Raw genomic sequence first — 15,381 nt, forward strand, 5'->3', positions numbered from 1 at the left:
AGAGTAAATAATGCTTACCGTGGTGAGAGACTTCCTCGGGGTGAGCTTCCTCTGCCAACAAGGCTGCGGCTATTGTCTCCAAGATCTTGATCTGCAGTGTAAATATTTCATAGCTGATAAAGTGACTCTCACTAGATAAGAGGTTTTAAGCTCTTGCCCTGATTTTTCCTAAATCGTACATAAAACCTTTACCACTATCTTTGCAGTTACTATGAAAGTAGAAGATCTAGTATATTGCTAGTTCAGAATTGCTGAACTGTGGCATGTTAAGGCGTTGTCCCTACATGTTTTTGTGGGTGTAGAAGGCCATGGATTATGTTCCGTTCTTTCATTCCTTTCAATTTTACAGCACAGAAGCGTGGTTTGCATTTGCAGTACCCTCCCCTCAGCCACTTTTAATTTCTACGGTTAAAGTAATGAATCACAGCTGTGGACAGCTAATCTGTATGCTTATCACAGCAAATCCTTATGCTTTGTATTTTTTAACACTTTGCATCCCAAGACAAGTCATAAAATACATAATGTATTACATACAGCCACACACGGTAACTAAAATTACATATATTACATGGACCCCCACACCAAGAATAAAATTAAATATAACGCTACAAATTTAAAGTTGACAAAATTCAAAATTTAAAGTTGACAAAAATAAGTAGGAATATAGCATTCTATCCTTAATTTCTTCAAAATAATTCTTTGGTAACACTGAATATCTCCCCTTGAAAAGTAACTTGTATTTCCCCTACAAGTCAGTTCCTTCTAAAATCACCCTATCTGGCCTCTTTCAAGGTTGTCCTCCCCTTATTCTGAGTCAGGTAACCTCTGACCCTTAAAGGGTAAAGACATGACTGATCCATTCTTGGTGAACTGCTAAACCCATTCCCTTCCCCCAAACAGGCATGACTACTTGGACATGTCAACAAATCCTTAAGGATGGAATGAAACAAAGCAAATCCAGTGGCTCATTAAAACAGTACAAGAGGCAAATGCTACAAAATGTCAACTGGTAAAAATTCACAGGATTACTAAACACTGTAGAAATTCTCTAACAGGATTTTTTTTTTTAAACCAAGTTTGTGTAATGCTATTTCATGAATTATGCAAATAAAGGTTTAGGCTATTCACAGAAAAGCCCAGTGTTATGTTACTTTCATTGCACAGAACTGAGAACTGAACACATCAATCACAAAAGTCACAGGAGACATTGTTGCATTCCTGCCTGCTGATGGCTCTTGCTTAAACATTTACATTTCAGACAGTAAAAAAAGCACATCACTATTTTGCAGCACAGCACACTATTTACTTCCAACTGTGACTCTTTTGGTTAAGGTGGAGGTGTGTGTGTGCAGCACAATCCTGTATTAACCACACCTTTAGATTTTTCAAATAAAATAAGCCAATGGCGGGAGGAGGGTGGATTTACATTGGGGGAGAATTTAAAAATTCTTGAAAACTTACCTGTTTGATTGTTTTCAGACTGAACTATAAGAGCTGCCATTGATGAACTTGGATTTAATCTATTGCCATACATATGAGATGGTGCCTGACTAAGAGAAGATCCAGAGAGGGTATTTGCCTAAATGAAAAGAATGACAAAGATAAATGAATTATATTTGAAAATACCTTCATATTCTTCCTCCTCATTGACCTAGTAACTATTTTTTCCAACCTAAAAATGTAAGCAAACATTCCTGACTTTCTGAAGAGCAAATTTCATTCTTTCTTGTTTTACCATTACAATATTTCAATTTTTGAAAAGTTACATAATTCCAAATTAAAAAAAAAAAGACTGGCACAAAGTTATTTTTGCTTCACTAACAAAACTCAATGGAATGGTAACCATGTGAACATATGACTAATTATTTAATCTTATTAAACCATTTACAAAATAAGGGCAGGTAGACAACAGATGTCTAACAAATGCTTCAGTCTCTTACATCACAGTCTGGCGAAGGAGGTCAAAAGGTCCAATTTCTACTTTTAGTATTTTAACTATACAGAGCGATATGTCCATTGCTTAAACTCTGTCATTAGTAAAACCTGCACACTATTCTGTTACTTCCTATTTTGATAGACTTGGAAGCCTGCTGCTTTTTCTGTTTTGTTTTGTTTTTATTTTAAAAGAAAGCAAACAGGCATCACAAGTATGTTTTCTATACAATGCAGAGCTCAACGAATCACAGCTTTGCCCTGACCCCATATAAGGCACTGTCTTTTTGGCAGGAAGCCAGCTCCACTAACTGGAGAGCTGGTCCAAAGTTTGTAATTCATTCATGTTGCTAACCACAATTCTGAAGGCCTGTACTGGGACTTGTGCCAAACAAGCGAAAATGAACCCTTAAACAGATGAAGCTAAGGAGGCTGGCCAAAGTCTTGCGTAATCCAATGTAATAAAAATGCCTTCTTTGATGTGAATACTTTCTCCCACTTTCTAAGAATATTACAACCTTAAAATGTGGCATTTGGGGAGCAAATCTCTTGTACACAAAATACTGTTACTCAAAGGCGGCTATTACTAGCCTGAAATACTTTTCAGATTTAACAGAACCACAAATTTTAAAGTAGATGTCATATTCTTTTTTATGAATGAAATCAAACTTAAGCTTTTATAAAATGATACCATTCTATATTATTTCTGAACAGAATTCTGGAAGATAATTTCCAAGGACTGAAGCACTTCTTCTAATATAAAGAAGCCAAGTAACAGCAAAACAAAAGATGGAGGCATTCTAACATGTGCAATGGCACACAAGAGACCAAGACAACATAGTAGTTATAACAAGCAAAATATTACAGAAAATAAACTGTGTTTCTGGAAAGAGTCAGACCCTGACATTATATGTGGCCTCTAGCCAACTTACTGGGCATGAAAATTGGACTTTACAATTCACAGAAATACTCTGTGATGTGGAATCCTGTCCTTGTTTTCCATTGTTTCAAAGTGTGTACTTCCTAGCTCATTCTTTCATGTTCAAGTTTAATTGGTCAATTTTCGGTTTCATTTTTTCCTCTTATTAAAGATGTGTATTGAAAGCCAGTAAGCTTGTACTATAAAGTCTTTTTTAACAATCAATTAGCCCTCAGTAAAAGCTACCTAATTTTAACCTCAAGATCATACTAGACATTTACCATGTATTTAGTAGTATGGCATACTAAAATATATAATTCATAAATGGAAATATAGTAAGATTTTTTTATATCTCCAGAAGTCAACGACCTGGAAATCTTGGCTACTCATAAAATAAGTTAGGATAAGAAAAACCACCAAACAGACAAACAGAAAGAGCAGACATCATCAGTCCCATGTGTTAACGTCTCAGGTACCACATACTTAAAAATACCCCTTTGCAGAACCAATTTGCTCTTACTCTAGATATAATTCTAAAAAGACCACTAAGCATATAAAAGATTAGAAGTGAAAAATTTATTAGAAAGAGGAAGAAAAGTCATTTATTGAGACATTCGTTGGCAGCAGGAATCAACAGCTAACAGTGTAAGAAGAAAGAGGAACATGAACAAGAGTGAGCGCATATATTACAGAGTGCTGCTGAGGTGGTGCTCAAAGAACATGGACATCTAAATGCCTTAGCGTCTGTATCTTAGCCTTCTTGCTCTCCTTTACCACGAACTCATCTACAATGGTTGAAACATAACTAATATTCTATCAGTTGGGACTACTTTATTAATTCCAATTAACAGTTTTATGCGTTGCCTTCATCTTTTAATAAGAATCAAAAGATCTGGGAAGCCTGGGTGGCTCAGTGGTTGAGCATTGCCTTTGGCTCAGGGCATGATCCCGGAGTCTTGGGATCGAGTCCGGCATCAGGCTCCACGCAGAGAGCCTGCTTCTCCCTCTGCCTGTGTCACTGCCTTTCTCTCTGTGTCTCTCATGAATAAATAAAATCTTAAAAAAAAAAAAATCAAAAGATCCTACTCCTCAGAAGTACACTTTTTCAGGAAGGGCACTTTCTGCAAGGGCTTTATATTTATTCCTTATTAGTTTCGCATTTTTTGATGCAGTCTTCAAATTATCTCAGTTTCTCTATCATACATTAGCCCACCATGCTAAAAAAGATCAAAATGCAAAGCAGTACTGCATAATAACTGATTTACATAATCATTATCATCAAGAAGAAGATAAATCATCTTTAGCATAATTTCAAGAGGAAAGTATATATTTTATAAAGGTGACAGGCAAAAGCAAAATTAATAACAAAAACCTAAAATGGGAATACATTCTTTGTTATTCTAAATGACCAATTTCCCAAATTCCCTAAATGAGTAAAAATTATCTGGTAGTTTGCTTTTTAAAAATATTGCAATTACTGAAACTAGAAATTTTGGAAAAGAGATTAAAAGTTACTAATTTTATCAAGCTGCATTCTATGGTATATTAAAACATCTCAATCACTCTACATTAAAACTCAAGAACCCACAAATGTCTAACAACTGCTTAGCCAATGCTTCTGAAATGATGTTTAGAATGGTGAATGTTGGGAACCCACAATAACTCTGTTCCACCTCAGGGCCAAGAAACTCCCATCAGTTCTGTTTTTTTGTTTGTTTGGGTTTTTTTTTAGATTTATTTATTTATTTATTATTATTTATTCATGAGAGAGACACAGAGAGAGAGGCAGAGACACAGGCAGAAGGAGAAGCGGGCTCCATGCAGGGAGCCCGATATGAATCCCAGGAATTCAGGATCATGCCCTGAGCCAAAGACAGACGCTCAACCACTGAACCACCCAGCTGTCCCAACTCCCATCAGTTTAGTGAAGAGATTTACAACTTAGGAGCAATGAAGAAGGGTAAGGGAGAATGGCGAGAAGGCAACTTCCTGAGGAGAGCATACACATAATGTCAGACATTGTGTAGACTCAAAAGTTCCTATTGATTATAAAACAAACTGGTTACTTGACTTCATAGTGTCCCACTGAAATCATATCATCTATTCAACATGTGTAAATAGATTAGACCAAGATAAAAATATTTAATAAATCCTGTAAGTTCATATTGCCATAATTAACTTCTGCTTTAAATTCCAATATATGATCTTAGACTTTGTTTCCTTCCCAAGATTAACAATTAAAAGGAACTACTTCCACTCCAGACGTTATATGATACTCACTCTAATACTTTAGTAAAAGCCTCACTAAGAGAAGTATAGGGTATAGGGCAGCCTGGAGTGTGAGCCTGGAGACCCAGGATCGAGTCCCACATCAGGCTCCCTGCATGGAGCCTGCTTTTCCCTCTGCCTGTGTCTCTGCCTCTCTGTGTGTCTCTCATGAATAAATAAATAAAATCTTAAAAAAAAAAAAAAAGATCCAAAGGCAAGATGAGTAAGAATAAATTGAATAATTCCTGAGGTAAATTTAAGCCACTTTGAAAAAAAAATCCATGTTTAGGTGCCTGAGTCAAATAACCCTAAGGAAATTTGGAATAAGTTATTATGCTAAAATATCTAGAAATATACTAAGACAATATTCAAACTCAAATCAATTTAGTGTTTCCTAAGTAGATTCACGGACCATATTAAAATATTAACAAGATTAAAATGACATTTCAGCTTGAAATTTCCCCTGTTGGTAACAGTTCACCTTCCATATTCCAAATACCTGCTTATGACCATAGAGAAATTTTAAAAGATCTCTGGTAAAGTAACTTTACCAAATTCATAGGCACTTGGTTCCTTCTAAAAGAGTCAGCTGTGGAGGAAAAAAATGCTAAAGCCTTCTCAGTTATTTGAATAGCAAACTTAAAGTAGATGATAGTTTTTGTTAGGTTTTTTTTTTTTCTCTCTAATGTTGGTAAAGGCAGAATAATAAAGAATAAACAACAGAAATTAAGTTTGAGAGAACAAAACCTATAAAAACTTCACCTTTGGAAAGTATCACAGCAATACATCATCTAGAGGTGGATATGAAACTTAATACCTTCCATCATACAGGAAGGGGTTATAGCAAGCATTTTTTAAATGTACAATTAACCTGTCAATAAACATTGAAGTCAAACAAACTCTAAAACACATTAGAGCTGCTTCTTCAAGCGTTCCAACCCTGACATACGATTTAAAAATACATTCTTCTAATATCCTGTCAGACTCACTAAACTGAATATTACTTTTAAAATTTCTATTTCACATACATTCTTAGGAGAAAAAACTTTTCATCATCACTGTATCTGCAGTAAATCAAGCTCTCTCACCTGGGCAAGGTGCTAACCCTCTCTGTCCTTCAATTTCCAAGGGTAAAAATGGAACTAATAATAGCACCTACCTTATAAGAAAATTGCCAGAATTAACTGAGCTAGTATACAGGGCTTATAAAGAATCCTTTGCCACATGGTAAGCACTCAAATTTTAGCTTATTTTAGAAATTATTTTCATATGCTATTATGACATCCATATTTTCCATAAACTTCATTAGAGAATATCATTTATTGATTATATTTTTATATTAACACAGCTATATTTCAAAGATTAAAACCTATTTCCTTAAGAAAAACTAGATGGTATAAATGTCTCATTATGCAATGATATTTTAATAGATGTATTCTATATAACAAAGCAATAGTGCAAATATAATATAGGGATTCAAATATTTTAATGATTATATATATTTTTCAGTTTGCAAACACAATTTGACTAGAAAAGTTTTCAGGAAAAAATTAGAGAACAATGGAAAGTTTCATATATTCTCCAACTCAATTCAAACTTTGCACTATGAAACATATTCTGATAACAGACCCCATTTCTGTGTCAGCTCCCACCAGTAAGGCTTTAATACTCAGCGTGTGATGAGAGATGAAACCAAGTGTGAACAACTTTCAGGTCCCATGAGTAGGCTGACTGTTAAAGCTGTCAGGTTCAATTGCATCATTCCACATTATTCAATGCCCCAAACTGCTCCCTAATTGTTAGGAGCTTAACGTATTCAAAACCATTGTTTAGGCTAATGCTGAAATGCCCCACAATTGAGTTTCTATAAAGTAGTGGGAGGGATTAAATTGTTGTTAAACCATCACTGAACACTCATGATTGGACAACAGGACTGTATAGAATAACCAACCAATTCTAAGCAGGTTTCCTAATTGGTTAATACCTAATCAATATATCACCCATCTTTTTCAGAAAAAATTAAGTCCCTTAAAATTAAAGCAGCTATTGAAATAATTTAAGAACTGGAAAGACCTCAGTCAACAGCTAAATCTAAAAATAGCTAAAATTCATATATCTATGTTAACATAAAATGATATATTTTAACAGAAAATGTTTTAATACTATTTTTAAGAAGAGAAGTGCTGGGGATCCCTGGGTGGCGCAGCGGTTTGGCGCCTGCCTTTGGCCCAGGGCGCGATCCTGGAGACCCGGGATCGAATCCCACATCGGGCTCTGGTGCATGGAGCCTGCTTCTCCCTCTGCCTGTGTCTCTGCCTCTCTTTCTCTCTCTCTGTGACTATCATAAATAAATAAAAATTTAAAAAAAAAAAAAAAAGAAGAGAAGTGCTTCTGTACAATTTATCTCACTGATAAACAGGCTGTTTCTGTAACAGCTGAAACTAAGAGTCCTATAATAATTGTAACACCAGTATAATAACCATTAAATTCAAAATACTTTATGGTCTACAATGTACTTACTCTCATTTGAAGTTCATAACATATCAGTCCTCATAAGAGAGAGGACAGGTATTTTTATAAGTATTTTATCTTACACACAAAAAGAATCGACACCCACAAATTAAGATCTGCCCACAGTCACACTAGTTAGTAGCAAAGCTCCAAGAATTCAAGATTTCTGACTCAAATTTCTATTTGGCATTGTGTCACACAAATGAACACAGTAAAATTCCTAATAATGCTTTTCAAAGAGATACCTCTTGACGCAGAGGCACATCACTGGGAAATTCATTTTATGGTAATGATTAGTAAACTTGGAGATCAGACTCTGGAGTCAGACTGCCTTGTTTCCAAAACTTAGTTCCACCACTTATTAAACATGTGATGTTGCATAGTTACTTAACTTTTTCATCACCCAATAGTGACATTACAAAGCACTTTATAAAAACTTATTTTGCACAAAATGTTAACATCTTTAAAATTACAAGTTATTATGAAATTACTTAAAACATAAAAGAAACATTCAGTCTGACCAATCAAGTCAGAGATCCTCTGAAGTCAGGTCTATCTGCCTAGGAAATGGAACCGTGTTCTCTAACAGAATGGAAGTGCAGACATTATCTGAAAGGAACAGAATGGAAGTGCAGACTGTATCTGAAAGGAAATTGAGGACTACGAAATCTAAAGACAACTCCCTCCACACACCCACGTATACCAAAGTTATCATACTGGAAAAAGAAACAGTCAAAGCTGATGGAAGTAAAAGTCTCACAGACATGTGCAAAACATTAGTCACTAAACTAATTGTACCTTAAAAATATTAAACATCTGCAATTACTGAATATCACATAAATAAACCCTGAAAGTTCCTTCATTTATTTTTAAATTCATTTTTTATAATAGTAACACAGAGTAAACAAAGAATCAGGTTATCTACATGAAGACTATGCCCAAAAGCAAAACCCAGAATGCAGAATATAATACAACCATTTTTCATTACATTTGGTCTTAAATTCTTCTATTAAGGGAATCATCCTTCAAAAAAAAGCACCTGAATTTTTCCCAAAAGACAAACAGAATTAACGGAGAACTAGAAGACTGAGTGGAATTTGAAAGGTAAAATGAAAAATTAATGACACACCTACAGAAACTAATTTATACCTCTACTCATGATACAAGAACAGAGCACATCATTAAAAAAACAAACAAACAAACCCGCACGGACAGTAGTTCTATCTTCCAATAATGTTAAGAAACTATTAATTATATTGCTGTTTTCTGTGAAAGAATAATTACTCTAAAAACAAATAAAAGGATTTAACACTGAAGAATATAAAACTAGATTATCAAACATTTTTTAAAGGTTTTTTCAAATTAGGGCTGCTAAGCATTACTTTTTTCCCTAGAATTTTACAAGTGTCTCCTTTTTCCTCCATTAAAAGCACAATTCTGTTCTCAGTTTTTAATTTCTATTAAGCTCTTCCTGATCTTACCTCCCTGACCACTTTCCAGGGAACAATTCTTAAGACAACAAATAAGCTAAACAAGAGGCCTGTCTATCTTACTTAAAAAACCAAGGCCAGAAAGATCAAGAATGACCTCTGGATTTTCATACTGGCACCAAGCCAGTCACTAAAATCTACTACTTTCAAGTTTTTTTGGGAGGAAAAAAGTAAGAGAGACAAAAATATTATTCAAATTTAGCATTTCTGTTCTCTGATTTATATTTTTTAAAACATTTGTTTGCTGGTGTGATGATTTTTTTAAATAACTGTAACAAGACTCCTATAATTACATTTTAAATATTAGTAATTTTAATTAACTCAATTATAGCATTGCTAATCAACTACCTATAAAGAAACTCTAAATAACAGATTACCATTTGATTACCTAAACACAATGCCTTGTGCAATCTGAAAACAAACAGGGCCTATATTAAAGTTAAACAGAAATAAACTTGTCATTTTTGAAGATTCAATTACCAAGTACATCATAATCTTAAGAGTCCCAATTAAACATTCAATTTCTTCTAAATATTTTTGTATTGTTTCCCCCGCACATTGCCTAGAAAATTCACATTTTGCACATTCAATACCAATACTATTGTCTCCGGCAGCTAAATTGAAGTAGTTCTGCACTCAGTTCAACAGAGAGGTCAACGTGCCTCAGTTGCCTGGAGACTGATGGTTGCTACAGCAGCACCAGATAAGCCAGGCTAAATCAGCTTCAGCTTGAAGGCAGAAAGCAGTGACTGCTAGACAGAATCATAGATGCTGTTGTCTCAGCATGCAGCATGAGTCTAACTAGATGATCATATTTATAAGAAACCCATCTTACTGAAACAGGGAAAGAGGATAAACACTAAGGATTTTAATTGGACTGAATCCTGGATTACTTGCAACTATGATTTCTTTGTTCTTTGGTTGAGTCATATGTTAAGTGGAATTCTCCCTCTAGCTATAAATTTCTCCTCACCACCACTTCCCCCACCCACCTCCCTAATGCCAACCCCCAAAACCACAAACATAATGAATGAGAAGAAATGAGATTTTTTCTTAATTCAGCCTGGAATTAACCAGAGAGTAATTAAAACAGAGTTTTATAAAGAAAGAAAAGAAAAATGCACGCTGAAAATGTTCATGTGAGACTTTGTCCAAGGATAGAAAGCTATCAACAGCATATGGCTACATTTAATTAAAAGAGATGAAACTATTTACAAGAACCATTCTCTCATTTATCCTTTCACCTTCTCTAACCCCACACCCCTGGTATGCTGGCTACCTCACCAGGGCTAGTGAAAAGAGCTACAAAAAAAACTCTTCTAAATTAGTCAAACTCCCCTTATTCAGGTGAGAGGTTCACCACATAGTTAACTTTCATTTTCAAACATGATACCACTAATCACGCCATTGGTTTTCTGTGCCGAACTGTTATTTATTCTAATACCTGACCTAATTATAATGGTGACTATTTGCATTGCACCATTACATACTTTAAAAATAACTAATACTGCACTTTGATGTACAGCTTACAGTAAATACTAAAAAGCGTGTACATATTCTAAAGGCCTGTACAATGGAAATTATGAACACACACATAGAGCATAAATTTACAGCAACCTACAAACAACCTACTTAACTAACTGTAATTAGAAATTTGTCTCCAGTGGAGTCCCAGGATCGAGTCCCTCGTCGGGCTCCCGGCATGGAGCCTGTTTCTCCCTCCTCCTGTGTCTCTGCCTGCCTCTCTCTCTCTCTCTCTCTCTCTCTCTCTCTCTCTCTCTCTCTCCTATGTCTATCATAAATAAATAAATAAATAAACAAATAACAAACAAACAAACAAATAAATAAATAATCTTTTAAAAAAAAGAAATTTGTCTCCATTATAAATTTCTCCTGGGGCATCTGAAGTGGCTCACTCAATTAAGCATCCAACTCTGGATCTTGGCTCAGGGCATCATCTTGTGGGTCGTGAGATCAAGCCTTGAGACTGACTGCACTCAACACAAAGTTTGTCTGTCCCTCTTCCTCTCCCTGCTTGCACATTCCCTTTCTCTTTCTCTGTCTCAAATAAATAAATAAATAAAATCTTTAAAAATTTCTCTAAACACTAAGAGATTTATTACTAGAGGTTTGGGTAAAATTATAAAGAATTCTAAACAGATAAAAAATATACTTTAGGAATTTTAATGTATTACCTTTGGTAAAGTGTGTGTGCGCGTGCAAACGCAGCTTTGCCTACTTACTGCCTTATTTATATAATGCAAAATTATGATTTTTCTGATTTAAAAAGCAAGATATGATTTTCTTGCTTTGTTTTTAAAGGATTCCTGAAAACTAGTAACCTTACAGATCTAAAAGTAAAGGGATAAATGCACAATCACCAACACAGTCACTTATTTACAGTATTTATGTACATTCTTTCTCTTCGACTAGAAGGAAAACAATACAGTATTTGTAGGGATCAATCCCACTCTTACACTGGTTTTTGAAAATTTAGATAGCAGATAATCATATAGCACTTCTGTGATTTTTTAAATTATAAAAAGAATGTTTAAAACTAAAGAAGTCCAAAATTAGTTCACACTTTCTAAGTCCTACTCTTTATTTTATTTTTAAAGATTTTAAATTTTTTTTTTTTTTAAATTTATGATAGTCACGGGGGGGAGGGGGGGGGGGCAGAGACACAGGCAGAGGGAGAAGCAGGCTCCATGCACCGGGAGCCCGACGTGGGATTCGATCCCGGGTCTCCAGGATCGCGCCCTGGGCCAAAGGCAGGCGCCAAACCGCTGCGCCACCCAGGGATCCCATTTTTAAAGTAATCTCTACACCACCCAACTTGGAGCTTGAACCCACAACCCTGAGATTGAGAGTCACAAGCTCTACGAACTGGGCCAGCCAGTCACCCAACTAAGTCCTATTTTTTGAAAGAAAGAATAAAAGTAGGGGCACCTAGGTGGCTCTGTTGGTTAAGAAAGAATAAAAGTTCCCACCAAATTATTAGTTTACATCATCAGGAAAAATTAGAAACTCAGAAACTGAAAAGAATCAGTTAATGACAATGTATTCTTTTGTCCTTTCTCATGAATATCACATAAAAATGTCTATTATTTACACTAACGTGTCAAAACAAATGGAGATACTTATAAATTCCTATAGGAATTTATATAGGAAGGTTTCTATACAAGGTTTCTTTCTTCTCCAATCAAACTCACTTTCAAAAACGACAAAGCCATCTACAGGTTACTTCATAGCACTGTAATGATTACCTGAGTTGTAGCAACAGCAGGGGTTGCAGATGATGCTGCTGATGGGGAGAGTGCTCCCACTTGTTGCAAATGCCCAGAAGACTGCTGAGGTAAATGAGAACTGGAGACAGGAGTGCTAGATCCTGAGCCAGATACCACATTTGGAAATGATACTGCTACATCATTGCTGTTATAAATACCTGCAAGAAAAAATTTTTAAAATATTTTATAACTTAGCCGTCACATTTGTTATAGACACATATTATTAATCATTAGGTTAGAATGCCCACATTTCCTCCTGATCCCTCCCCTCAGTGATAAATTTTATGGGTGGTGTATCAATAACTAGATGACCAAATACTGACTTGTCACTAAACACTTATTTAAAAGAATTTAAATCATTTTTTGTTAACAAAAATGGCTTTGCCAAAAGCCTGCAATCACATCAGGAAGTGCCATATAAAAACAACAGTAAGGGTTTTAGGAATTCCTAAAAGCAAAGAAATATTTCTTAATAGGAAAATGAAGCGATTATAGAGTTGCATAAAAATCACCTACTAAGCTTTTCAAAATGCAGATACTAGAGCCCCAGAACTCATGATTAAGAAGTTCTGGGGCAACCCCAGTGGCTCAGCAGTTTAGTGCCTGCCTTCAACCCAGGGCGTGATCCTGGAGGCCCGGGATCGAATCCTGCGTCGGGCTCCCTGCATGGAGCCTGCTTCTCCCTCTGCCTGTGTGTCTCTGCCTCTCTCTCTCTGTGTCTCTCATGAATAAGTAAATAAAATCTTTAAAAAAAAAAAAAAGAAGGTCTGACATGGGAAGAGACTATTTTAGAAAAGTCATCCAAGTTATAATATAGAAAATAAAATGGAACTGAACAAGACTTGAGATCCAAAGACTAACAAGTGGATTTTAGAGATATTCAGGAGGTGGAATAAAAAGATTTTATGACTGAATGGGGTGGATGAGGAGGAGCAGGGATGTAGGGGGACAGAGGATTAAGAACAACAACGTGAACTACTAGGTGATGGTAATATTCACTTCCAGGAACACAGGAAAAGAGGATGGAAGGCTTGAAAGCATTTTCAGAGGTACCATGGAATTAAAAGCCAGAAAGAAAGGGAGAAATAAGTGAAATAATTCATTCTAAAAAGTAGATGGGAAGAAGAAGGCGAGAGATGATGAGCAAAAGTTAAGATGAAAGAGGAATTACCAAAAAAAAAAAAAAAGTTGTTTGTTTTTTGTAAAGATGGGAGATCATGCTTATATGCTTGACAGAGAATAGGCTCCTTATGGATAAAAATGAGAGATGGGAATATCTATAAACCAGTAGGGTTCTCAATCAGGGATGATTCTGCTCCACAAAGACGTGTGACAATGTCTGAAGACATTTTTAGTTGTCAAAACTAAGAGGCACTATGGACACACAGTAACAAAGGCCTGGGATGATGCTAAACATCTTAAAATGCACATGACAGCTCCTCACAACTAAGAATTATCTGGCTCATAGTGCCAAGAACGTGGAAGCTGAGAAATCTTGATATAAACCAAGGCTCCTGGGAGGGTAGGAAACGGTAAGATCCTAAGAACTAGACACTATAACAAGAGGAAAGCAAGAAAAATGAACCTAAGTGGGTTGCAATAAAAATCAATCAATCTGAGAAACTACAGCTCTTGAAGGCAACAGTAATTATTTATATTAATAGTATGATTTACTTTGTTCTAAACAACATAAATGTTATTGATTCATAATAAATAAAAGTACCCATAATCTTCAAACATGGGAAATAAAGGAATTGGGACATTTTTAAAGGTCTTACAACCATAATTAAGGGTCCTAAGATCCTTTTTATATCTACAATTTCTCCAGAAAAAAAGATAATTTATTCACTCAACAAATGCATCCATCGCGCAAACATCTGAGCACTCACTGTTTGCCAGACATTATTCTAAGCCCTGGAGATACAAAGCCACTCAAGATATGTGGTCTCCGCCTTCAAGAAGCTTAGTAGAAAAAAGAGACTATTACAAAAGACTGTGAAGAGTGCTATGATAGAGACATCCTCAGGGGCTCTGAGCACATAAAAAGGGGTATCTAACCCAGACCTGGGGTAAGAGGATGAGGGTCAAAAAACTTACCGGAAGAAATGGATGCCTTTAGAGCTACTTCTAAAGGAGCTGTAGAACTGAGGTGAAGGATGGTTTGAGGAAGAAACATAAGAACATATAAGTACTATCCACAGCTTATGCATGAAATGAGGCTAATAAATAAGCAGGAATTAGATCAAGAACATTAAAAGCCAAAACATTAAAAATTTACACAACCGGAAGCCACTGAACAGGATTGTAAACAGAAGCTTGGTGTGATCAGACTGATGTTTAAGCAAGACATCAATCATTGGCACAACGCTAGGACTAGATTGGGGAGGAGATTTATTAGAGACTGAGAAAGCTGTTGAAGGGTTGCTATAATAATACTGAAGAGCAAAAACAGAGATTAAGCTAAAGTAACAGTAGTCAAGAGATAACCTAAAAGCAAAGTTCATAGGACTGGTGCCTAATAGGACCTGAAGAATAAATAAAAAGGAGTCAAGGATGACTGTTAAATATCAGTTAAGTGGGCATTGGAGTGGTGATATACCAGTCACTGAAGCAGGAATAGCAAATGGGAGCATCCAGTATTTGATTACTATATGTAGGTCACCATGCTAGCATAATAGGCCAATGAAGTAAACATTACTGTTTACTTCACAAGAGCAAACAGAAGTTTAAAGAAATAATTTGCTTAGTGGCCCAATAGATGGTAGAATCAGGATTCATACTCATAGCTACTGAAATCAATTCCTAACACAAGTTTGAAGTTCAGGTTAATCATCATGGTCTTTGAGATGCCAGTGGAACATAGAACTCCTATATAGTCTAGAACTTCTATATAGTCTAGAACAGAACAGGATCAGCCTGAAGCTCAGAAAAATCAGGTGTGGAGATATAAATCCAGGAGTCAGAAGAATAATAA

The 15,381-nt window shown here is 35.6% G+C and overlaps 1 protein-coding gene across 13 annotated transcripts in view; it reads right to left on the reverse strand.

Moving 5' to 3' along the window:
- MLLT10 (MLLT10 histone lysine methyltransferase DOT1L cofactor) overlaps nt 1–15,381 on the reverse strand; it is a 249,767-nt gene that overhangs the window by 15,652 nt on the left and 218,734 nt on the right. For all 13 annotated transcript variants that reach the window (XM_055331277.1, XM_055331278.1, XM_055331276.1 and 10 more), the window contains 3 exons: nt 12,387–12,565; nt 1,462–1,579; nt 19–91 (listed from right to left, as the gene is read on the reverse strand). In XM_055331277.1, coding sequence (XP_055187252.1) covers nt 19–91; nt 1,462–1,579; nt 12,387–12,565 — 370 coding nt within the window. The remainder of the gene's footprint in view (nt 1–18; nt 92–1,461; nt 1,580–12,386; nt 12,566–15,381) is intronic.

Source organism: Nyctereutes procyonoides, unplaced genomic scaffold (assembly GCF_905146905.1).
Source record: "Nyctereutes procyonoides isolate TBG_1078 unplaced genomic scaffold, NYPRO_anot_genome, whole genome shotgun sequence".
Classification (NCBI taxonomy): domain Eukaryota; kingdom Metazoa; phylum Chordata; class Mammalia; order Carnivora; family Canidae; genus Nyctereutes; species Nyctereutes procyonoides.